We start from the raw sequence: 26,608 nt of genomic DNA, 5'->3' as shown, positions 1-26,608 counted from the left end.
GATTTATTATATTTGCATGAGTCTCACTCCTGATAACAATTATAAAAGTAGAACATAGGCTGACATACCATTGAACCTGTACAATGCATTTCACTCTTTGCTCACCATGAACATCCACTTGCATAATCCTTTACAATTCTGTCAGTGTGAGGCAGTGTTGACCTGTTCAACACTATTCTTTTTATACCTTGACTGTGGTGGGCCATGAGCAACCAACAAGGGAGCAGTTTCAAATATGGATTCACCCAACACACAAACTCCCACAATTACTTGTGTACGATTGTGCATTAGATGCAGCAATATTTGGATCCTTTTCCTGTTTAAGCACTCATTATATAATATTTTTAAAGGATATATAAATAATCCATTAAAAAATCCCAATACAGGAATTTTTAATGAATTTTTTTCCCCATTGTTTTTCTTTTGATAGAGTCCGCATTGTGTTTTGATTTCTAATGCTGGGACTATAGTAAACTAATTCGGTGCATTTGAAGTACTAGTTAAGTTATCAAATGGACAATGTTGGGATATCAGAGGATGGTGCCACTCGGACATAAGAAATGCATAATTTGAATATGGTGAGTACAATGCATATCGATAGAACAGGAAGTGGTGGTTGTGCAACCATTTCACATGGATGTCCGGTGCAATGTTGGTTCAGTTTTGTGTGACATAAACATTGGGAAAAGAAAAATAAGAGTATGGTTGTCTTATATATAGGTCAAATGATTGTGATGAGTATAATGAACTATTCAGACAACCTGAAGAACTGTTATGGTGAATCTACACTTCTATATAGCAGCTTGCAGGTGTTTTAGAATGTTTAAAGATGGATGTGATTCACTCACAAAAATTGACAGTCCTGGAGTTTCAGCCACTCACCACAGAACTATAAACATTTCTTCTGTAATTGTGAGAGAAAATCGTCATATGACAGTAAGGCAACTGGCAGAGATATTTAGGAAGCATGCATGGTTCCTAATGCATTTGGATTTGGCATATGTTTGTGTGCACTGGATTCCAAGACTATGCACACCTGAGCAACAGCGTTTACATATAGGTTTGTCAAGCGCTGCAATGGATGGGTACTGAAGATAGTGAGGGTTTTGCACAAGGTGATAATGGTGGATGAGATATGGCTTCATCATTTCAACTCAGAAAGTAATAGCATATTCTTTCATATATGTCTTAGCAAGGATATTCCTTCATATGTTCTAAACAAAGTATATTCTTTTATATGTATCTAAGCAAATTATAATATATTCTTTCATATGTGCCTAAGCAACTGCCCAAAGGTGTCACTGACAACTTTGGGTAATTTGCTTAGGTGCTAAACACTGTCAATTACCAAGCTAAAAGATGAGATTATACAAGAAACTGGATACCTTTTGGTATTGATGTTTTGTATAGGTAGATCAGTCACATTTACTACTTGCTTTTTTCTCAGTACCATTTTTTCAGTTATATCATATAAAGAGGAGAAAAGTGGAGGGCCGTCATAAATTAGGAAAACAGTACTCCAGTAGTCTCCATGACTTCAGCATCCTTTTCCACTTAGTCTTCTCAATGATTGCTTTTCTTAAACGAAAGTAAAATTCCAGGTTATTCAAAACATTTCAGATAGAACAATAGGGAGGTGGGGAGGGGAGAATGTGACTGTTCTGCTATTTTTGAGGGAGAGGACTTTCTTTATAATATCATAGGGGGAAAAAAAAGTAGTTCGAATTCTAGTCTTTTTAGAGTAGTGAGTTTAGGAAGCAGTTTTGAAACAATATAATGTAACATTGCAAAACAAATTGATTTTTGTTTCAGTTTGAATTTGATAATATGATAATTTATTTTACAGAATGAAAATTCATTGTTGTCTCTGAAACTTAATAAGCTGCATAAACAAACAGAATTAGACAGCCACAAAATAATAGAACTTCATAGGCACCAGGAAGAAATGGAGAAACAAGTATGTTTTAAGTTTTAATATCTGTTTCAGCCTTATATTTTATTGTCATTGATTTATTTTAGTCATCTTTAAAACTAAGATTTTTTTTCCCCTACCTTCACTTAATTTTACTTAAGGATGATATTTTTGTTCTTATCCTGGATACAACACCTTCACTATTGGAAAATATTGTGTTCATTCAAAGACTGATAAAATTAGAAGGAAAATTATAAATGTTTATATTGAGTTACATTAATTTGGAATGGGTTCGAGGCTATAAACTGTGCAGTTGAAGAATTTTTGAGTTGTGTCTTGGAAACAATGTTTTGAAAACTTTTACCATTTTTATTTTACTTCATTAATATATTAAATTGTGTTCAATAAATAGTTTTAATAATCCTAGTGATTTTCATTTTTAAATTTAGTTAGAGATTTTATAAATTACAATTTAATACTCATATAGAGCCTTTATATCAGTGATTTCATGTGAGTATTATACAGGGTCATTATAAAGTCCTTGTTCAGTTTTAAATTTTCATAACTCCTGTTCTGTACATGATCAGGGGATTCCATAGACTGCTGAGAGTCATTGTGAAACAAGGAAATACATGGACTGCATTAGGGTAGCTAAGAATAGGAACAGGTGCATGTATACTTGCGTGTACACCAATGCTAAGAGTTTGGTAAATAAATTTGATGAATTTGAGGTGTTGGTCAAAACATCCAAGGCAGATATTGTTGGGATATCAGAGATGTGGTGTCGCACAGATGTAGGGAATGCAGAAGTTGAATTTGGGGAGTACAACATGTACAGGAAGAATAGACATGGATAGGAAGGGAGGAGGGGTTATGCTATTAGTTAAGAAACACAAAATCCAAGGTAGTACAGCCAGTAAACATGGGTGGACAGTGCAGTGTCGAGTCAGTTTGGTGTGACATAAGCACTGGGAAAGCAAAATTGAGAGTAGGTGTATGTTATAGGCCTAATGACTCTAATGAGTATATTGAACAACTGTACAGAGAAATAGAGTGGGCCAGTAAATCAGAGTGTCTTATAATGGGGGATTTTAATTTCCCAGATATTGACTGGAATTTGTGAGTTGGTCATTCACACACTAGCAAGGCTTTTTTGGATTTATTGGATGATTGTTTTCTACAGCAGCCTGTTCGGGAGGCAACTAGAGGGAGTAATACTCTTGATCTGATTATCAGTAGTGATTCTTCATGCATTAAGAATCTGCAGATAAAGGAACCACTACGTGGCAGTGATCACAGTGTGCTGATATGGGATTTACTCAAAGAGGGAACTGCCATCAGTGGGAAAGGGAAGGGATTTTGCTTTCGTAAAGGTGACTACAGTGGTATCAGACAGTTTTTAAATTCTATAGTAGTAGTAGTAGTTGTAGTAGTGGTAGTAGTGGCACATGATGCAAGAAAGCAAGTGTAGGAGCTTATGCAGCATCAGCCAAAAAAAAAAAAAAAAAAATCACACCATTCCCTCCAAATGCCTGTCCAGTTCCTCCTTAAATTTATTTAACCTATCAACTTCCACAACGACAGATGGAAGTTTGTTCCAGCAATTAACCACCCGCTGGCTAAAGGCAAATTTCCGCACATCTATTCTACATCTGTCCCTTTCTTAATTTGAACTTATGTCCCCGTAGGTTCGTAATCTGAACAAGTGGAAGGATCCCATCAGAATTCAGCGTGCTCAACCCATTCAAGGCCTTATAGACCTCACTCAGATCACCGCGCAGGTGCCTAGTCTCCAGCCACTGCAATTTGCAGAACTTAAGCCTCTCTTGGTAAGAGAATCCTTTCATTCCCCTCACCAATCGTGTTGCTCTTCTCTGTACACGCTCAAGCAAATCTACATCCTTCCTAAAATGAGGCCTCCAGACCTGTACGCAGTACTCAAGGCGTGGCCTGACCATTGCCTTATACAGAGGGACAATCACCTCCTTTTCCCTGCTAGCAAAATTCCTATATATCATTGACAAAACCCCATGACTTGCCCTAGCAGCCTGTCTGCATTGCTCAGAAAACTTCATATCTGCCTGCACAATTACTCCCAGGTCTTTTTCATTTTCTACCACCTTAAGTGTAGTACCACACAGTTGGTACGTTTCTCTGGGGTTACTTCTACCCATATGCAGTACTTTGCATTTGTCAAGGTTGAACTTCAGTTGCCACTTCTTAGCCCATCTGCCCAAATTATCTAGATCCTGTTGCAGTAGCACACTGCCATTACTGTCATTAACAACCCTGCCAACCTTTGTGTCATCTGCAAACTTCGACATTAAGCCTGATATACCTTCATCAATATCATTGATAAATACACAAAACAACAGTGGACCCAACACCGAACCCTGTGGGACTCCACTAATAACATTAGTCCACGAAGAGCAGCACCCATTGATTACCACCCTCTGTCTTCTCCCACTTAACCATCCTTTTATCCATTGTAGCAACTTACCCTTAATACCATTCTGCTCCAATTTGTACAGTAGTCTTCCATGCGCAACAGTGTCAAAAGCTTTCCTGAAATCCAAGTATATGATATCAAAATTATTTTTTGCATCCAGTTCCTTTGTGACCACATCATAATAACCAATCAAATTTGTCAGACAAGACTTTCCCTTAACAAACCCATGCTGTGTTTGAATTATTGCTGCAGTCTTGTCTAGATGATCCTGCAATGCATCTTTAACCAGTGACTCCATTATTTTACCCGGAACAGAAGTTAAACTAACTGGTCTGTAATTACTCGTGTCACCCTTCGATCCACCTTTGTGAATTGGGGACACATTTGCACATCTCCAGTCCGTGGGAATTTCCCCTGAGTCCAAGGATGCTCTCATAATTATGGCTAAGGGTTTGCTTAGTTGCTTTGCCGCCTCCTTTAAAATAACTGGATAGATCCCATCCACCCCAGGTGCCTTTCTTATGTTTAACTTCAACAATTTCTCCTCCACTTTGTTCTCAGTTATTACAAAATCATTAAGCACACTGCTACAATTTGATAACCTTCTTCCATTTTCAAACTGTAATAATTCCTCACGTGTGAATGTAGATGCAAAATACTCATTCAGTTTGTTTGCTATCTGAGCAGGATCATCAACAGTCGAACCATCGATGTCAAGTGGACCAATCATATTCATCCCCTTCCTTTTAGAGTTTATATAAGTAAAGAAATCCTTGCTGTTTTTCTTAGCATCTTTTGCCAAAGATTTCTCGTAATCCGCCTTCGCCTGCCGAACCTCCTTTGTGACCTGATTACAGACTAGCTTATATCTGCCACAGGCTTCTGCGTCACCTGATAATTTATATGCATCCCATGCATTTTTCTTCTCTGTCACGAGTCTCATTAGTTCATTTGATAACCATTTAGGCCTAAACCTTGAACGATATTTCTTAATCGGTATATAAAGTCTAGTAGCTTCCACGATTAATTCCTTGAATGCTTCCCACTTAGAATTTACTGTTGGTAACATCGTCAGTTGATCCCACTGTACAGAATTTAAAAACTGTCTGAGACCACTCTACTCCCCTTTACGGAAGCAAAAACCCTTTCCTTTACCCCTGACGGTAGTTACCTCTTTGAGTAAATCCCACTTCAGCACACTGTGATCACTGCCCCCTAGTGGTTCCTTTATCTGCAAATTCTTAATACACGAATGATCACTGCTGATAACCAGATCAAGAGTGTTACTTTCTCTGGTTGCCTCTCGAACATGCTGCTGCAGAAAACAATCATCCAATAAATCCACAAAAGTCTGACTAGTGTGTGAGTGACCAATCCACAAGTTCCAGTCAATATCTGGGAAGTTAAAATCCCCCATTATAAGACATTCTAATTTACTGGCCCACTCTATTTCTCTGTACAATTGTTCATTGTACTCATTCAAGTCATTAGGCCTATAACACACTCCTACCCTTATTTTTCCTATACTGTGGGATGATGGTTGATCACATCACCAGTTGATCACAACTGGTGATGTGATCAACAGTAAATTCAAAATGGGAAGCATCAATCCAACCTAGATTTTTAATGTAGTAAAAGCAGAAAACTTGCTTCCTGTCCAAATGTTATTTGAGCATTGTGGTCTCTTGTCAAAGCTGTTGGCTGCAACTTTGATCCATCTATACTCCAGCCCTCTTAAAACCTGATGGTTCTATTGCCTCCTCAGCTAAAGATAAATCTGACTTACTTTTCTTATAACTCTTATATTAATGAACTTGGTAAACCACCCCCCTGCCATTCTTAGTACCCTCTGTTCAGTGCTTCCTGTAGTCCTCTATCAAAAGGATGTCAGAAGAAGAATGTTTGAACAATCTTAACACCAAGAAATCACCAGATTGTGATGGCATTTCTCCACTTGTTCTCAAAACCTGTGCTCCTATTCTGTGTTGACTTTTTACACTTTATTATTCCACCATTGTTTTTCCTACTGCTCTGAAATTTGCTCATATCCAGCCAGTTCCTAAAAAGGGTGACATATCCCTTCCTTCCAGTTATCCCATTAAACTTACCTCTATTATTTTCAAATTGACAAAAAAAACCATTTACCACCAACTTCTAAACTAGATTAAAACCTTCCAGCCAATCAGTGATAGCCATTATGAATTCTGTGAGTGTCGAGCCACTGGTGATATAATGGTTTATGTTACCCATCTGTGGATTCAAAGGAAAACATTGGTGAATGGCAAACAATTGCTTTTGATATTTCTAGAGTTTTTGATTGTATTTAGCATAAGGGTCTTATAAATAAGCTCCCATCTTATGGCTTTCTGACTTTTTTGTAGTTGGGCATACAGTTTTCTTTCTGCAAGTGAGACTCGTGGCAGAGAAGAAAAATGCATGAGATACATATAAATTATCAGCAGATGCCTGTAGTGGATGTAAGATAGTCTGTAATCAAGTCACAAAGGGTGTTAGGCAAGCAAAGGAAGATTGCGAGAAATCTTTGGCAAATGATGCAAAGACTTCTTTACTTATGTAAACGCTAGAAGGAAGGGGATGAATCAGATTGGTCCACTTGACGACAATGGTTTGATTGTTGATTCATGCTTAGGTAGCTGACAAACTGAATGAGTATTTTTCATCTACATTCACACATGAGGAGTTATTTAGGGAGGTGAATGCCAGAAGTTTATCAAACTTTGACAGGGAACAAAATGATTTTGTAATAACTGAGAGCAAAGTGGAGGATAAATTGTTGAAATAGAACAGAAGAAAAGCACTTGGGGTAGATGGAATCTATCCAGTTATATTAAAGGAAGTAAACAAATCCCTAGCCATAATTATTAAAGCTTCCTTGCACTCAGGGGAGGTCCTTATGGACTGGAGATGTGAAAATGTGTTGTCGATTCACAAAGGGGATCAAAGGGTGATATGAGTAATTACAGACATATTAGTTTAACTCCAGTTACAGGGAAATCAATGGAGGCACTGGTTAAGGAAGCAGTGCAGATCATCTAGACAAGACTGCAGTTATAGTTCAGATGGGTTTGTTAAGGGGAAGTCTCGGCTGACTAATTTAATTGGATACTGGATGCAAAAAATAATTTTGATATCATATACTTGAATTTTAGGAAAGCTTTTGATAGTGTTGCACATGGAAGGCTACTGTACAAATTGGAGCAGTATGGCATTAAGGGCAAGTTGCTACAATGGATAAAAGGATGGTTGAGTGGGAGAAAACAGAGAGTGGTAATCAATGGACACTACTCTTCGAGGACTAATGTTATTAGGAGAGATTCCCTCAGGGTTTGGTGTTGGGCTCATTGTTGTTTTCAGTATTTATCACTGATATTGATGAAGGTATATATCAGGCTTAATGTCTAAGTTTGCAGACAATACGAAGGTTGGCAAGGTTGTTAATGACACTAATGATAGTATGCTACTGCAACAGGCAAAAAAGCACTGCTGCTACTATATGGGTAGCAGCAGTGCTTTTTTTGTAAAAAAATAGGTGCCAGTACTCATTCTCTGCTATCAGGAAAAATTTAAAATTAAAAGGATATGAAAAAGTACTCTAAAAATTTTTTTTTCCTGATATTGTTATTTTAGTAGTAATGTTTTTGGATTAAGACCAAAAAATTTAGTATATTAACACAGTTTATTAAGCATAAATTTATTATTCAAGTATATAAAAAAATAAGTAAAATGTGAGTAAAATAGTAAATAAATTGGTCAACTACTGAGTGCTGGGCACTCAGGATGAAGGGTCCGTAGTCACGAATGGTCGTTAGTGTAGTATCTCAAATAGAGAGCTTTATGGTAACAGAAAAATGTTTCTAGTACACCAGCTTCGCCTAAAACTGAAGAACTAACGAAAACGTTGTCTATTTGAGTCTTTCCAGTTGTTGTGAATGACAAGGGTGGGAGAAGCGACTCCGACTTCTTCCTGGAGAAGCGATTAAACTCTTGGAGGAGAAGCGACTGGCAGGTGAGGGATGTGAAAGTCTCTGCACAAGTGCCTACTCACCACCACTGCCTCAACACTGGCTCTCTGAGTACCTACTTGCCAGGACAACTCCAGCTTTGAAAATTTAAAAAAAATAGTTCTCGTCACAAAATTTATAAATGACCTTTATAACTAACTATTTAGCAACCTTTTTGTCACCAAAAGGAGAGTTACTTAGTACAAAGAAGCGTGCTATCAAAGTACAATAAAGAATTGTTTTTTGTTTTTTTTTTAACACGAAAAGTAAATGATATATTTCAGTCAGAATAGTTTCCCTTGATAAGCATCGAATAATGCATAGCTAATGTGATTTTTAAATTTTTAGCTCCATTAGCGACAGAAATAGGGGGGAACACGAAAATAAGTCACATTTTCCTGTCTGGCGCTGCCATTTTTAATTTTAAAAATATTTTAAACCTACTCATTGAGCTCTTTCCAACGGTGTATATAGGTTGTTGACGTTTTTGTTCCCCCACATTTTACCCCTCCATTTCTCAGACAAATTTTTGTCAACAATGATCAATATGGCATTACGTTGGCTCACATGATGTACAAACCCATGCAAAATTTCAAGTCAATAGGTTGAGTGGTTCCAGCGATACAATGCTATGACAGACAGACAGACAACTGAGTGACATTATAAGGGTCTTTCATTAGACTATGGACCCTAAAAATAAGTAAAAATAAATAACATAAGTAAAAATAATTTCATAATAAAGTTTTTGTAGAATATTCCAAATTTTTATTAAGTTCTCATCCTCGACACCCTATGTCGACTTCTTTTCTTCCTCTTTGTGTGTCGGTTGCTGAATGACGTTTCCAAAGCAGCCACAAATCGACATATTTTGCTGGATCGAAGCGGGCCAGCGGTGGGCCTACAATTTTAAGAAACAGTAGTGAAGAAACTATTTTTGTCATCAACAAAGCTCTTGTTGGGCTGGCGATCAGCTTCATTTGTGAAAATCCTCGTTCATATTGACTCGATAAAATTGGTATCGTACTCAGAGCGTCCATCAAATGCTTCAATTCTTCCGAAACCATCTTTTCAATTAGGTATTCCTGAAATCCACGAATTGTATTCTTTCGTTTAACTGTGATCTAATTGACAATTTTCTAACTTCATTTTCACCAAATGGCAACAATTCGTGTTTAGAAGGTTTAATACCTTCGTTGTTCTCGTTTTCCTTCTCTCTTCATCGATGTTGTCATTAGTTCTTAAATTTGAATTAATTTTTTTTTTTTTTTTTTTTTAAACTGTCCAAAATGTTAGTGTCATTCTCAGGTACTGTTACCATATAAACAGAGATAGGGAAAATGCCGATAACAAACTTCTGCGAAACAACAGATGATTATTTTTTGGGGTAAAAGAAAATCGCTCTCTTTTAATTCTCAAACAGGACACTTACAGTTGATTCACAGCAGTGTCCAACCTACGGATCACAAGGAAAGTCAACTAAAACAGCATAAAGAAATCTAACTTTGAATTTTTTTTTAATATAGCCCCTGTACGAGAAAAGTTTGGACACCTGCAGTAGAAGGTGGACCAGAGCCCATTGGGAATACCCCTTGATCTGCTCACTGTTGACCAGCGCGATTTCTGCGTATGTGGGACAGGTGGTCAGATAGATGTTACCAGGTACCACTAAGTTGTAGAATGGTAATCCCTTTAGCTCTCTTAATGTGCACAGCAGCACTAATTGCCTACATTGCATGAAGGCCAGAAATGCATACAGTGCGTACCAAGTTATTTCTCTCCGTTCGCTATATGAAAATTTTCTTTGCTCAACGGAAAGTATTTTAAATATTACTTCCAAGGGGAATTCAAAGTAATTTGCTATAAAAGGACTTCATTAAACAGAGGTCCGACTGAATAATTTAGAATTATAAAAATGGTTATACAGTTTTATGTAGAAAATATCTTAACAATAGATAGTGAAAAATGCAAATTTACTTAAATAATTTTTTTTTTTTTTTTTTTTTTTTTTTGTTAGTTGTTGGCGCATCAGCTTCTGTGGCCATAATGCACCTCCCAAAGTTTTTGCATTTACTCTGAACCAAGCCCAAGGCAGGATTCAAACCCATGACCTTTGGGTTGCCAGGCAGGCCCTTTACCCACCCAGCTAGCCCGGTCGGCTTAAATAATTTTAAGCTTATTTGAATAGTAGGTAAATATGTGAAAAAAAATTTATGGAATATTACAAATTTCGAAGTGCAATGCATCCAAATGTCACACGTCACTGTTAATAAAGGTGCCGGTATGCCGTAACGCTGCGTACCGTCCCAAAAAAAGCACTGGGTAGCAGTAACTCCAGAGTAATGTATCAACTGGGTGATACTACACTCAGGGCAGTGGAGTATGAAAAGGACCTGGGAGTAATTGTGCAACTAGATATGACCTTTTCTGAGCAGTGCAGACAGGCTGCAAGAGTAGCTCATGGTATCTTGTCAATGATATTTAGGAATTTTGCTAACAGGGATAAGGAGGTGTTGTCTCCTTGTATAAGGCAATGGTCAGGCCACACCTTGAGTACTGTATACACGTCTGGAGTCCTCATTTTAGGAAAGATATAGAACTGCTGCAACGAGTACAGAGAAGGGCAAAGAGATTGGTGAGTGGAACAAAAGGTTGCTGTTACCCAGAAAGGCTTAAGTTCTGCAAATTGCAGCTTCTGGAGACTAGGCACCTGTGAGGTGATCGATTGAGGTGTATAAGGCCTTGAATGGTTTGAGCAAGCTCAATGCTAATGGGAATTCTTCCTCTTGCTCAGATTACTTACCTGAGTGGACTTAAATTCAAATTGAGGAAAGGCAATTGTAGAATAGATGTGTAGAAATTTGCCTTTAGCCAGGTGGCGATTCATAATTGTAACAAACTTCCATCTGTTGTAGTGGAGGACAACTTAAATAAGTTCAAGGCAGAACTAGATAAACATTTGAAATGAATGAGTGGGTGAAATGGGATGGGGGTTTTTTTTTTTTTTTTTTGCTGTATAAGCTTGCTTTCTTGCATCATATGCCTCTACTAATGGTAATGCTAAGTGATGGAAGATTACTTCAGCACCTCCCTAGCTAGGTGGGCAGGAGCAGCAGTGCGTAGCATACGCTTCTTGATTAAACCGGGGTTCGAGCCCGTGACCACCAAATATCCGTATTTGGTGGTCAAAGAGGATGAGGAAAGGTCAGGGAATGACCACCGCATAAATTCAAATTGAGGAAAGACAATTGTAGAATAGATGTGTGGAAATTTGCCTTTAGCCAGGTGGTGATTCATAATTGTAACAAACTTCCATCTGTTGTAGTGGAGGTCAACAACTTAAATAAGTTCAAGGCAGAACTAGACAAACATTTAAAGTGAATGGGTGGGTGGGTGAAATGGGAAGGGTTTTTTTTTTGTTTTTTTTTTTGGCTAATGCTGTATAAGCTTGCTTTCTTGCATCATATGCCTCTACTAATGGTGATGCTAAGTGATGGAAGATTACTCTCTGTCTTCTAACTTCTCCACTTATGAAGGTGTTCCCGATTTCACTCCATTCTCCCACTCATGTATATTAATGATCTTCTTCCACTGACTGGCAGTCTTATCCATAATTTTGCTGATGATAGCACATTTCATTCCACCTTTCAGTTTGAGAAACATTGCCTGCATCTTCATCTGCCCAGATGCAGGGCAAGAAACCTTTCCCTGCATCTACATCTTCATCTTCTAAAATATACACCACCAGTTCCTTAAATGCTAATCTTCGGTATGGCAAAGACAATTAATTTCAATTTAATTAATTTCGATCCTTCTAAAACTCAGTTCTGTCTTATATCTTGCAAAAATGATTTCTTTGAGCTTTCTGAGCTTTCTTTGTCCACTCTTGATGTTATTTGCTTCTGAACAAATACTCAGTCTGTACAATTCTCAAATCTGCCCTACCATTGGTTGGTTGGTTATTAGGAGTTCTATAGTGCGTCAGCATCTTTGGCTATTGTGCGCCAACCTACCATTGGAATATTTTTCCCAATCTGGGGTTATGCATTGAAAACCTCTCTCAGGCTTTTCCTGGAGATGACACTAGTTTCAACAATTATATCAAGTGCAACAACTGCTTTGTTATCTCTCAACCTTTGTCACTAGAAGAAATGGAGCAGTACCAAACAGAAAGATATGCCGATGTGGATGATGCCAAAGAACAACAGTTCACACTAGTTCCAGCACCGTCAAATGCTATGGAAGCCTTGTATGCTGTGTGGTGTTATATTTACAGTGTTGATGTTCATGAGGACGATATTAATGAGTTGTCAGAAAGGCACACAATTATTTAAAAATTAGGACAGAACAATAAGAAATAAAGTGCTCTAGATATGAAACCCTCCTGAGAATTTTCATTAGTAAGTTTTCCTACTTATGACAATTTTTCCCCCCCAATCCCCTAAAAATCACATTAACCAGGTTCTACTGTATAGCTACCTCCGATTTAATTATTAACATTTTTGCACTTGTATATACCATTTCCATGTAAATATTCTCATCTAACCTCTATAGATACAGTTGACACTGTGTGTGTGTGTGTGTGTGTGTGTGTGTGTGTGTGTGTGTGTGTGTGTGTGTGTGTGTGTGTGTGTGTGTGTGTGTGTGTGTGTGTGTGTGTGTGTGTGTGTGTGTGTGTGTTAAGTGAAGAACCCAATTTATATTATAATTTAAACATAAAATGAACAGCATCTAAATTTCCATAGCAAGTGCTTCAATCATTTGATTGCACTTTATGCAAAAGCTTAAAAAAATAGCAATGTAAACACCATAGGTTCTGTGAAAAAACCTTTTGCATTTAATTCCAAGTAAACAGTAATGTTTCACGTCCTGAACTATTCATGTAAGGCCAAGTGTATTATTGTTATTATTAGTAATGGCAAATAATGCATGGAAGCAACCTTATACGGCATCATCAAAAAAAAAAAAAAAAAAAACTACTCATCTGTCCATATCTTTTAATAATATGTCTAATTCTTCCTTAAATTTATTCTAATTACTCCCTTCCATAACACCAAATGGTAGTTTGTTCCAGCAATAAATTATTCTCTGGCAGAAGGCAAGTTTTTGCACATCTATCTTGTAGACATCCTTTTTTTAATTTCAGTTTTTTCTCCCATTGTGTGTATTTTCTAAGAAAGAGTCAGAATACCATCATCATTAAGTTTACTCAATCTACTTAAAGCCTTTAACATTTTTTTTTACTCAATCTAGTTAAAGGCTTTAAGATTCCAAACCTATATGCAATACTCAAGATTTGGCCCTACCATTGCCTTATGCAGTGGAATAATTACCTGCTTTTTCTTGCTGGCAAAATACCTGTATGTCTTTGACAAAACCCCATGAGTTGTTTTAGTAGCCCATCTGCACTGCTCTGAGAACCTCGTGTCAGACTGTACAATTACTCAAGTTTTTTTTTTTTTTTTTTTTTTTTTGTTCTCTTCTGCCATCAGTGGTATCTTCTAATTGGTATGTTATTCTGGAATCTGGAATTACTGCTGTCCATGTATAATACATGTGGGCAGCAGTAATTGCATGAACAAATGTTAAATCTCAGTTGCCACTTCACAGCCCATCTGCCTAATTTATATAGGTCTTGCTGCAGTAGTATGTATCATCTGCAAACTTAGATACTAAGCTTGATATGCTATCAGTAATATCATTAATACTGTAAACAGTAAGGGCCCAACACTGAACCCCGCAGGTTTCCCAAATAACATTAGTCCAGGAAGAGCAGGACCAATCTATAACCACCCTCTATATTCTGACACTCACCCATCCCTTTATCCAAAGCAGTAACTTGTCTCTAATGCCACAGTGTCAAAGCTTTACTGAAATCTGATTATATAATTCCAGAATTATTATTTGCATCTTGTTCCTTTGTTACACTGTCGTAGCAATTCACATTTGTTAAACAGGATACTTCCCCCTTGACAAAAAATCCATAGTGTGATTTCCATATAATTCCATTCCTGTTAAGATAGTTATGCATTATTTCTTTAACCACTGACCTCCATATATTATTTTCCCTGGAAGAGAAACCAAGCTTAGATGTACGTAATTGCATACACCACCCTTTCATCCCCTTTGTGAACAGGAGGCACAATTGCACACTTTCAATTTATAGAAAACTTTCCTGAATTCAAGGATGCTCTCATAATAATGGCTGAGGATTTCCTTACCTCTTTCACTGATTTTCTTAGTATAACTCAATAGATAGTGTGATTTCCATATAATTCCATTCCTGTTAAGATAGTTATGCATTATTTCTTTAACCACTGACCTCCATATATTATTTTCCCTGGAAGAGAAACCAAGCTTAGATGTATGTAATGGCATACACCACCCTTTCATCCCCTTTGTGAACAGGAGGCACAATTGCACACTTCCAGTTTATAGAAAACTTTCCTGAATTCAAGAATGCTCTCATAATAATGGCTGAGGATTTCCTTACCTCTTTCGCTGATTTTCTTAGTATAACTTGATAGATCCCATCAACTCCAGGTACCTTATTTACTTTTAGCTTCAACAAGTTCCTTTCCACTTTCTTCTCAGTTATAACTTAGCTAAACATGCTTCTGGTGTTCACTAAGAACTTCTTCAAGTAATGAATGTAGATGCAAAATATTTGTTTGTTAGCAACCTAAATAATATTATCAGCAGTTATGCCATTCATATCTAGTGGGTTAGTCTTGTTCATTATATCTAGTATATATTGTCCTGTCAAAACATGACAGCTGCCACATTTTAGCAATCAGCCATTCCGCTCTGCTTGGTGGCACATGTGTCACAGTGAGAATCAGTAAATATGATACTGCAGGTTCGCAGCATGCAGTTCATATGAAGTACTTGATCTACATGGGCAATAGACTTGATCTGACAGACTTCGAAAAGAGATGATTGTCAGGTACCGGTTGAAGGATGGCAGTATTACAGAAATTGTGAATCTTGTGGCAGAGTGGATGGACAATGTACAGAGCAGCAGTCATCAAGCCAATGGTAGGTGCCCACGCCTCATCAGTGATCATGGTGAACATGGTTTGTCCTGCCTTGTGCAAGCCAGTAGAAGGAAAATGATGGAATGGCTGAGCATGAACTACCAGCAGTGTTTCCAAGACCATGATCCAACAAACCCTCCTCTGTATGGGCCTGTGGAGTAGGTACCTAGTCAAGGTACCCATGCTTACAGCCACCCATCGTCAACAGTGCCTACAGTTTACATTTAAATGGAGTCATTGACCATTGATGATTGGCAAAAAAAGTTGCCTTTTTCAGTGAATCACATTTCCTTCTATGCCATGTGAATGATAGAGGGAAAGTATGGTGACAAACTGCAAAAAAAAAAAAAAATCACTTTACTCTGGTTCAGCAGAAATAGACAAATGGTGGCGATGTTTTGGTTTTGAGAATGTTTTCTTAGAAATCTCTCAGAGCCATTGTACCTACCTTAGACCACACGCTGATTGATAAAAAAGTACCTATCCATTGTGACTGATTAGGTACACCCCTTCATGGTGACTCTTTCCAGATGGCACAGTTGTCTTCTGGCAAGATAATGTGCCCTGCCACATTGCCAGTATTATTTGAGAGTGCTTCACAAAATAGGAAAATGATTTCCAGGTGCTTCTCCTTGGCTGCCAGATTTGCCAGGTATGAATCCCGTAGAACATTTATGGGATTATGCAAATCAGCACATCTAATGTTTGGACCCTACACCATGGGCTCTCGCAGATCTAGAGGATGTATTCCTGGTGACATGGTACACCATACCTCCTGCAACATTCAGAGACCTTATTGAGTCTGTGCCTTGCTGTGTAACAGCAGTACTGGTAAACAAGAGTACATATCCACTATTAGGTAGGTGGCCTTAATGTTTTGGTTGGACAGTGTATACCTAGTATATATATCTAGTGGGTCAATGTTATTCAATGTTTAATTATGATGATAGACAGAAGATAAGTTCTTTGAATGCTTCCCATTTTGAATTTGCTGTTGGTAACATCATCAGTTGGTCCCACTGTATAGAATTTAAATACTGTCTCAGACCATCGTAGTTGCCTTTACGAAAGCAAAAACCCTTCCCTTTACCCCTGATGGTAGTTACCTCTTTGAGTAAATCCCACTTCAGCACACTGTGATCACTGCCACCTAGTGGTTCCTTTATCTGCAGATTCTTAATGCATGAAGAATCACTACTGATAATCAGATCAAGAGTATTACTCCCTCTAGTTGCCTCCCGAACTTGCTGATGTAGAAAACAATCATCCAATAAATCCACAAAAGCCTTGCTAGTGTGTGAGTGACCAACCCACAAATTCCAGTCAATATCTGGGAAATTAAAATCCCCCATTATAAGACTCTCTGATTTACTGGCCCACTCTATTTCCCTGTACAATATCTTATTATACTCATCAGAGTCATTAGGCCTATAGCACACTCCTACTCTCAATTTTGATCTCCCAATGCTTATGTCACACCAAACTGACTCAACGCTGCACTGTCCAGCGATGTCAACTGGCTTCACTTCCTTGGATTTTATGTGTTTCTTAACTAATAGCATAACCCCTCCTCCCTTCCTGTCCTGTCTATCCTTTCTGTACACCTTGTACTCCCCAAATTCCAGTTCTGCATTCCTTATATCAGTGTGACCCCCACGTCTCTGATATCCCGACAATATCTGCCGTTGATGCTTTGGGCAATACCTCAAATTCATCAAATTTATTTACCAAACTCCTAGCATTGGTGTACACACAAGAATAGATGCACCTGTTCCTATTCTTAGCTACCCTAACACAACCCATGTGTTTACTTGTACCGCAATGACTCCCAGCAGTCTCTGAAATACCCTGCATCTTGTTTTCCAGGCTGCTATTCATTCCAATAGAAGCAGTGCAAGAATCACTTTCACCTCTGCCAGTGGCTACTGTTAATCTATTAGTCCTTGTATCCCCCCCAATCTAGCAGTTTTCCAACCCACCTAACACTGCCTCGATAGCATCAGCAAATATTCTTGCACCCTTTCTATTTAAGTGTATCCCATCCCTGTAGAAGCAGTCTCTCCTGTTAACAAGTACAGACTAGGCTGAAAATAATTTTACGCCTTGAGAATTGCACAGTCTTTCCAGGGCTGAATTGATCGACAAGGCTCTCATCATATACTCCCTCCTATCGTGTCTGTGCAGAATTGCAGACACTTTCAAATTCAACCCTAATTCACGGCTTTTTTTAACAGTAACCTGTACTTGTTAAGTAATTCTGCCGGTCTCCTACTCTTAATATCATTAATGCCAACGTGTACAACTATATCACCTTTTGTGCCCTTAAAAGATGATATCCGCTCTACGTCATCAACCTTTGCCCCTGGCAGACATACCCTGGTCCTGTTCCACCTATCCTTTTTACAAAGTATGTTTCCCGTTTCCCTGACAATAGTCACATGCATCATATGCCACGATTACTACTTCTACAGTTTAATACTGCTGCTGGCTTTTCCAATGACCTTTGACCCAGTATTGAAAACTAAGGGATTGAGTCAACCTGGATTAGACAGGGCAGAGACATTTGTGGGCCTTTTTCTCACTGTGACTAAATTAGCCTCTGAAAAAGGTTGCACGACAAAAATTTGTCTTTTTTTTTTTTTTTTTTTTTTTCAAGTTTTCCTCCAAGTGGATTAAAAATCCAACACTGTATATTTGCATAAGGAAGCAGTGAACGTGTTGAGCTCTGTTTTAAACATCATCGTGAACTTGATCCGACTTGTCTTTTAAGACCTGTTCCGTTGTAGCTCTTGGAGGTGGTCTTGTTCTCGCCATCGTTGTCTTGGTCAACCCATATCTCTCTCTCTCTCTCTCTTACCTGTAGGTTTGTAGCTAATGGTAATTTTGCAATGTGGTTTGAGTTCATTCTTTCTATGTGGCTGATCCATTGTATGTCATTTACTATGTTATCTACTTTTAATTTCTCTTGAATATCTGAATTTCTTCGATGATTGTAAAGCTTAATAATGGTCTTAAAAATCTCATTTGTGCTACTTCTAGTTTTGTGCATCTTTCTTATTTATTAACCAAGTCTCACAGCTGTAGAAGAGGGCTGATTTTGAAGTGATATTGTGCAGTCATAATTTTGTTTCCGTTGTCATTTGTTTTCCAAAATGGTGTTTAATCGTTCCATTCATTTTATTATATTTTTGTAGTTTAGTGTGGATGTCTTCCCTTCATTTGATATTAAATTTCCCGAATAGGTGAAATCAGATATTTGTTTCTATTATTTTGTCATCAATAAAAATTTTGACTGTATGTTTTTTCCACATGCAAAGTCTATTACTATTACGACAACATACACTATTTTAAACATTCAGATGCAATGTTTAAAATAGAGCTTAACCTCTCAAAGTCAACAGAACTAATGCAGTGAATGATAAATGAGATGACACCATGTTGCCATGATAAAATGCTCTTAGCAGCATGGTGCTAAGAGCATTTTATTTGCATTGTTTGAAGATAATAAAACACTCAAACCTACATTGGTATAATTATGTTTATTCCCGAATTGGAAATATGTACATATTGGAGTAAAATGCTTTGTGGTATTTTGCTTACTATCTCTTCAGTGACAGCTGTCTTTGCAATATCACCATTGCAAAAGGTCATTAACACTTGTTACAAGTTCTTGTGACCTAAGTGGCCTTTTGTAATGGAGATATTGCAAAGACAGCTGGCATTGAAGAAGCTGTAAGAAAATACCACAGAACTTTTGACTGTTATGTGCATATTTCCAATTCAGAAATAAACATAAATATACCAACATAGGTTGAGTGCTTTATAATCTTCAGATAAAACTGTTTATTGAATTCAAGAAAACGAGTTAGCTAATGTACATTTCAAGTGTGTTAGATTTTCATTTCTTAAATAACTGAATTTTTTATTTTTCTGATTAATAGAAGTGAAAAGTAAGTAACTCATTATCTTATTACCAGTTAATTACCAACTGATTAACTAATCATATATTAAAGTAATAAACTTAGTTTCATTTCACTGCACATATCTCACAACATAATATTAACCCATGATTTGTAATCTCTGCTTTATAATGAACAGTGCATGAAATGCAGCATGTATTTCAGGCTCTGTGATTTAATGAATTAACCACTCATAGTATACTGTTAATGCTTTTGCAACACAGTTCACTTATTTCTTCCTGGATTTTAATAAGAATTGAACAATAACACAAAGTTAATGCTTCTGCTGTAATTAATATAATAATCAAATAAGCAAATAATTCATGATATATGTAGTTTGTAAATTGATAACAAAAAAAATTAGCAAAAGCAGATTTATATGCAAACTGAGAACATTTCAACATTTCCTTTCTCTGCATTCACCATTTATTCCTCCAGTCAGCATATAACAGCAAATATGCCAGTGCTTCAGCTGCAATATACAGCATATGGATAGCTTATTAATATGTATGAAAAAAAAAGAAATAACTATTGCTAGATATCTGTTGGTCTGATTTTAATGAAATTTGGGATGGTTCAACAAATATTTGTAAAATTGCCAATTTCATGAGAATTCATCTACTGAGAGTTCAGTTATTAATTGCAGGCAGGTAGATTGAGGTGGTGAAGATGAATATGTGCCTTATGCATATATGCTCATGCACCTAATTATCTGGATAATTTTCTCTTTTGCAGGTGGGAACTTCATTACCATAAACTTTATGGAGATAGGTTCTCTGCACAGAAATTTACTACTCGGCAAAATTTCACACACATTTGTAAACTTTAGAAAACAATTTCACAAAAATCATTACTAATTATGATTCTGATGAAGAAAGACTTCTTTAATTCCTCTCTGCCTTCTGAAACAGTACAATCATCGTGACAATGTATTTGTTAACCTTTGAACAAGAATTGCCACTGGTAAAAAGTTTATTTCTTTTTAAAATGAATGGAGCTGCCTACAAATGCAAGTGAGTGGAAAGTTCTTATTTCCTGTTTTCATGGTCATCTGGATTCTATTTACATTTAGTAGAAATCTTGTAGCAGTAGGAATATGTAATTTCAATGTAGATTTATCCTTCATTTTTTGAAACCATTTCCAAAGGAAGTGTAATGGTTAAATGTTTAGGCATTTCAACAATTGAACAGTTGCATGAAATAAACATAAACACATTCATAAACAAGGTGGTTTAATATTCTCTGAAAGCATGTTTAGTTTCTGCATTGGTTAGCAGGTGAAAAATTCAATCTATAAATTAAGGCCATTCGAGCAGCAAATGACAGAAGTGTTTTGGAAAAAAAATTGCTTTTGGTTAATTGAAGGGGGGGTTGTTACATGGTTATTCATTTTATAGATATGAAATACAGTAAGCAACATTAATCTACTATGCTTAAAGATTAAGCTATTTTATTGAAAAATGTTAAAACATAAGTTAAGTGAATGCACGTAAATAGAAATGCTTAAACAGTTCAGCAATGTATCAAGAATTCACCATTTCTCATCATCAGGCCTACAGAGTGGATAAATAATAGCTGAAGTTAGAAATTAATTACAATTAATATAATCATATTAATTGTAAGTCATTCTATCTCGTAGCATGAGGCCTTTGCCCCTAAATACTTTATAGTCGTATTAATTATATTAATGTTAAATTAATTGGAATTAATTTATAACTTAATCTGTTATTACAACCCACTCTGTAAGCCCGATAGTGAGGAACAGTGACTTCTTGATATGTCACCAAACAGTTTTAAGTATTTGTTGAGATGTGTTCACTTAATTCTATAAAATTTTCATAAAATAGTTCACTTATTGTATTTTATGTCTACAAAATTGGTTTTCTGCCTGCCTTAATTAATACAACCTTTAAGAATATTTGATATTTTTCTTTTCGGTAATTTTTTTGTTTTATGAAATTAATGGCCCCTGAAAATTTTACGAGGTATAGCTGTTTCAGGCTTGCATTATGCATTTAAATTGATTAAGGTTAAGAAATTTCTAATTTTAGATTTCCCTTTTCTTTTTTTAATCCAATTTTATGAAAATGACACCATTCATTTTCATAAAATTGGTGAAATTGGAAAAATTGGAAATAAGGTACAGTCCTTAAGTTAGACATCCTACTTCAGTGTATGAAAACATGAATATTCCCATTTTCAATAATATGGTGTATTTTTACAATGTGCATAAAATAGTATCAGCCAAAAAAAAAAAAAAAAAACTTTTACTTGACTACTTGTACTACAAATGCTGTGTTAAAAAATTATTATTCTATAATTCCATTGTTTGTAGCACTTGTACTACAGCTGTGTTAAAAAAATATTATTCTATAATTCTATTAAAAGCTAACAGTTAAATTCAAAAGTGATGCACATCTTTTTTTGTACAACTTGTAGTCTTCTTCACGAAAAGCATCGCCGTGCCAAAAAAAAAAAAAAAGAAGTTAATATGATTTTTGTGATATTTAACTGAAACTTTATTATTGGAAATACTTGTCTATTATCCTCCTGCTATGGTGCATTAGTAGTTATCCTACCACCATGTATATTTATTTTTTGCAGGTTGATTGGTGTATCTCTCAGATCAACAATGCACTGATTTGTTTAATGTTTGAAATGCAATGATTCCCTGGTCATAGTTAGCTTTGTGGCCTTCTGATAAAATGGAAGATAGACCCATTACCATCAAGGGAGTGTTGCCAAATTTGAATTAATTGTCATTTATTTTTATAAATTTACATTATTTGATACTTTCGTTAATTGGCATTCTGTATAAATTATTTTAGGAGTGCATTATTTTTGTAACATCCTTTATATCTTGATTTATTCCCCCTCCATCTTTATTCATTTGTTTCTGTAGTTATGTACTGATTTACTTTCTATTTGTCACTTGCTTGACCTGTCATACAACTGATGTATTCATATTTTGTATTCTAATTATGTATGTATCTTTGATTTTAATTTAGGATTAATCATTTCTTGAGCATTTTCATTTGATATATGCTCTAACACCAAAAATTAAAATAAAGTTTTTAATTACATTTTATTCTAGTCTTTTTATTGCATTTCATTATAACTGTGATCAAAGTAGTTTATGCTCAACAAATCCCTAAAGCATTGAACCATTTGTCAGTCTGTTACTTTCCTTTTTGGGTTACTTTCTAAAAGTGGAATGGCAGCTTATGAAATCACATTGTGTTCCTAATAACTTTTGAGTTTATAGTCTGATCTAAGCCACATAATACAGGTGAGAGGTACCAGAGTACCTATCAATCTTTGAAATTCCTTATGCTGCCTTTGAAACAAAGATTGTACTGAAAAAAATAAGATAGTAGCCACTCATAAGTACTATTCATTAGAGCTGTTGTGTTTACAGGCAGATTCAGACCTAATTTTTAAGGGCATTCCAAGTTAATTCAAATTTACAGTACGCCGAAATGGATTCTACGGCAGCCTTTGGTGAGGATTTTTATTTCATTGTGTGATCTTGAAACAAGATGGTTATCACTGAAATTATAAGTTCCATTCACTTAACATGCTTACGTTCGTAGTCTGATTTAAACAAAATTTACATTGCATGTGAAGAGTCCTAAGGCTTCTTGGCATCAGTATTTTTATTTCAATCTAACCCACTTGAAACAAGATGGTTGCCACTCAGATTACAAACACCATCAGTTCAGAACTCCATTAGTTCTACATAGAACATCTTCTTTTATTCTTTGAACTTAAACTTTAGTTTCTCAAATTAAACTCCATGAGAAATTTGTTCACAGTCCTGCAACTGTTCAAGTCAACTCTGGTTATCAGAAAAGATATAGATAACAACAAGTGTGCTTCTACACCAGGAAACAGATGGAATTCCCACTCAACTAACTTGACAGTATATTCCTACAAGATGGCATCTTTTAAAGTCTCTTACACATACCAGAATTGTGCCCATACTTAAAAATTATGAGATAAATTAAATTTCTGGTTATTAACCATGGTAATGGATGAATAAATAAAATATCTTTTTTAAAAAAATTTAAGATATCACTTCCCTGTTGTTATTTTGGCACTTTACATATAGTTGGATTATCCTTTTTCTTTCAGAAAACTCTTCTACTTGAACAGCACCATGCTGCTGAGGAGAAGGCATCTAACTTTGAGGAAAAGTTTAATCACGTGAGATATATACAATTTTTATAAGTAGACTTTTAGTTTTGTTTCAGATATAAATAAGAAAAAATGCAACCTTTCTTCATTTTAAACTTGCAAAAGAAAAATAATAATAAGGTAAAATATAAAAAAAAAAAAAAAAAGCAGATATTGTTTATTTGCTATCTAAATTAAATGCACATACAGTAAAAGCCTCATTAACACAAAATGGAAATGAACCAAAAATGAAATCTCCACATTTTGTAATACAGGCATCCACCACTTAGTACTTTTAATTGGACCATAAAAACTGCAATAAGTGAATCTGTATTAAGCAGGCTATATTTATCCATAAGAAATAATGAAAATAATTGTAAATGGTTGGCATGACCAGTGTTTCTTGCTAATTTTAAGGCACTATTTAATTACTATATAACAATATTAAATGTAGCAGATATATTTAAACCTTTAAATAAATGTATGTGATAAAACATAAATACAGTATATGTTCAGGAAAATGCAAGAAACCTTACTTTAAATTGTGGTACTTTATACATACGCACACAATATTTACATTATTTACATCGGCAGCTTTCAATACTGTTAATTTCATACTCGCTGAAAACAACTAAATGAAGTATAAATCTAGCACTCCTAGATCCAACCTTTTTATAATGCCCAATTTAGTTTTCAGTGACAGTTTTTCCAATTTCTTTCACCTTCTTTGAATTGCTAGTATTAGCTGAGTCACATGATCTTTCTGAGGAAATAAAGAAGTTGAAACTACCAACATTGTAAACTAAAATCAATCATTTCAACACAAACCAGAACTGACTGAAAATTTTAAAGCAGCCGCCTCCTTTCCCATAATACCACCAGATATTATGGAAGAGGTATCCTGACAGTGTATATTTTTGTAATATACAAGAAATGGTGCATGTGTCCATAATGTTTTACAGCTAGGGACAAAGGGAAACTTCTGCCATTACAAATAGCTACAGAAAAAGTAACACAGAGATGTAAATTACGTGTGAGAATGAAAAATAACTTTTATGACAATATTCAAACAGCTTTCAAAGTTTCTCCTTATAAATTGGAAATGCTTTGCAGCATTTTCAGTTTGGCTCGAAATTTAGCCATTTTCTTTTTAATTATAGTATCAGTTTAAAATAAATTTTTAATAGCAAAATCAAAGAAGACACCTTTGAAGGTATGAATTGTAAAGTACAGTTGACTGGAAAATCAGATTAATATTATTAGTAGTAGTGACAAATGATGCAAGAAAGCAAGCTACATAGCATTAAAAAAAAAAAAAAAAAAAAAAAAAATTTTTTTTACACCTGACCATTCCCTCCAATAGTTTTCTGGTTCTTCCTTGAATTCAAACTTCCCATCTCTACAAAACAATTAGAAGTTGGTCCAACAATTAATCACCTTCTAGCTGAAGACAAATTTATGCACATCCGACCCGCAACCATTATTCTTCAATTTGAATTTAGCATTAGTAGTGGCCAATAATGCAAGAAAGCAAACTGATGCTTTATAAAGCATCAGCAGGGGGAAAAAACCTACCCACAACACCTATACATCCTCCAATAATTTTTCTAGTTTTTCTTGAATTTATTAAAGAAAAGACTAGAAAAATTATGTTGTTGTGAAACTACCCACTTTCACAACAACAGTTGCCTTAAGTATGAAGTGTAAAGTGCGTTGATGTCAAACGACACCAAGGGGTTCCCTCATCTCAGTGTTGCTTTCATTGTAGGTGTACCAGTTTGCTGGGGCCTAAAAACATAAATACATAAATAAGAAAATGCAAGAAAACTTACTTTAAAATTGTGGTACTTTATACATACACACACAATATTTACATCAACAGCTTTCAAAACTCTTTCAAACATGACACACGCGACTGTGTGGTCACGTTTCTATGTGCTCTGATTAAAAAGTGATTATAGTGCTGATTAATCATGGATTTACTGTTCGCCAACGATTTGGACTCGAAGAACTAAAGCTACTGGATTACCAGGTGACTTTATGTTAAATTCTATGCAAATTTAATGAATTTATATGGGTTTTTAATTCATATATATGTGACAATGTTGTGCTTTTATGTAGCGCATATGCATAATGCCAATATGGCCGCCTTCACGTTCGAACACACGTTTTTTCTTGCTGCGGAATTTTTGCTAAAAATATGCAGTTTAAGTGTGTTCGCTCGAGAAGATCTACCTTGAAGATTTCCCTTGGTAAGAAACTTTCGGTGATTTAGAGGGATTATAACCAGATTTTTGTGTTATTTTCTGTTTCCTTTGTTTGTGAGACAGGTCACCATGCCACTCACAGCAAGGAAATAGAGAAGAGCTTTGGTATAACGTGGACGCCATGCTCAAATCTGGTTTTGACTGGGGAGGGTATTTCCTCCTTGTGTAACTTTGAGCAAGCTACCTGCCCAAACCTAACTGTGCTTCAAATTGTGCATAAACTGCAAGATACCATGTGCTTCTAGGTTCCCCCCTTCCATAGACCGACCATGGATAGGTGCAAACTTTTGACCTGTTTGATCTACACCAAAACCGATTTCACCGATGTGATCGGCACCTTTGTAAATGCGAAAAGAAATTATTCTCATCTCTCTACCTGCATTTTTCAACTTGGGTGTCCTTCCCCCTCATGTCACCGTGGGGGATAGCCCTAAAATAACTTCTGAGCATCAAACGGCTTCTAATTAAGCCACAGACTTGTAGCTAACACCAAACAACGCTTTTCTCTCCAATCCCTTTTAACCTGTGGGACAAATATCTCGATAGATCGAACTTTTTGATTATCTGGAATTCACCAATCATGGAGGGAAAACCAGGCAAACACAATACGTCATCACAACAGAGCCCAAATGATGAACATACTGTGTTGGAACAGCACCAGGTTGCTAGGGACAACCGATCCGGGCTTCCCTCTTCCACCAAAAGGAAGAGCAAAAAATGAACTGTGCCAAAATCTGAACTGGAGACCTGTTCGAAAACTAAAGTGAAGGAAATGCTAGATGGCACCAC

At 36.0% G+C, this 26,608-nt stretch overlaps 1 protein-coding gene across 2 annotated transcripts in view; it reads left to right on the top strand.

Moving 5' to 3' along the window:
• The window catches only part of Tango1 (transport and golgi organization 1), a 528,108-nt gene that overhangs the window by 205,932 nt on the left and 295,568 nt on the right, over positions 1-26,608 (top strand). For both annotated transcript variants that reach the window (XM_090376510.1, XM_090376509.1), the window contains exons 10-11: positions 1,847-1,957; positions 23,511-23,582. In XM_090376510.1, coding sequence (XP_090232636.1) covers positions 1,847-1,957; positions 23,511-23,582 — 183 coding nt within the window. The remainder of the gene's footprint in view (positions 1-1,846; positions 1,958-23,510; positions 23,583-26,608) is intronic.

Source organism: Mastigoproctus giganteus, chromosome 6 (genome assembly GCF_048544385.1).
Source record: "Mastigoproctus giganteus isolate SK-2022 chromosome 6, ASM4854438v1, whole genome shotgun sequence".
Lineage (NCBI taxonomy): Eukaryota > Metazoa > Arthropoda > Arachnida > Uropygi > Thelyphonidae > Mastigoproctus > Mastigoproctus giganteus.
This window is presented reverse-complemented; position numbering and strand designations above follow the sequence as displayed.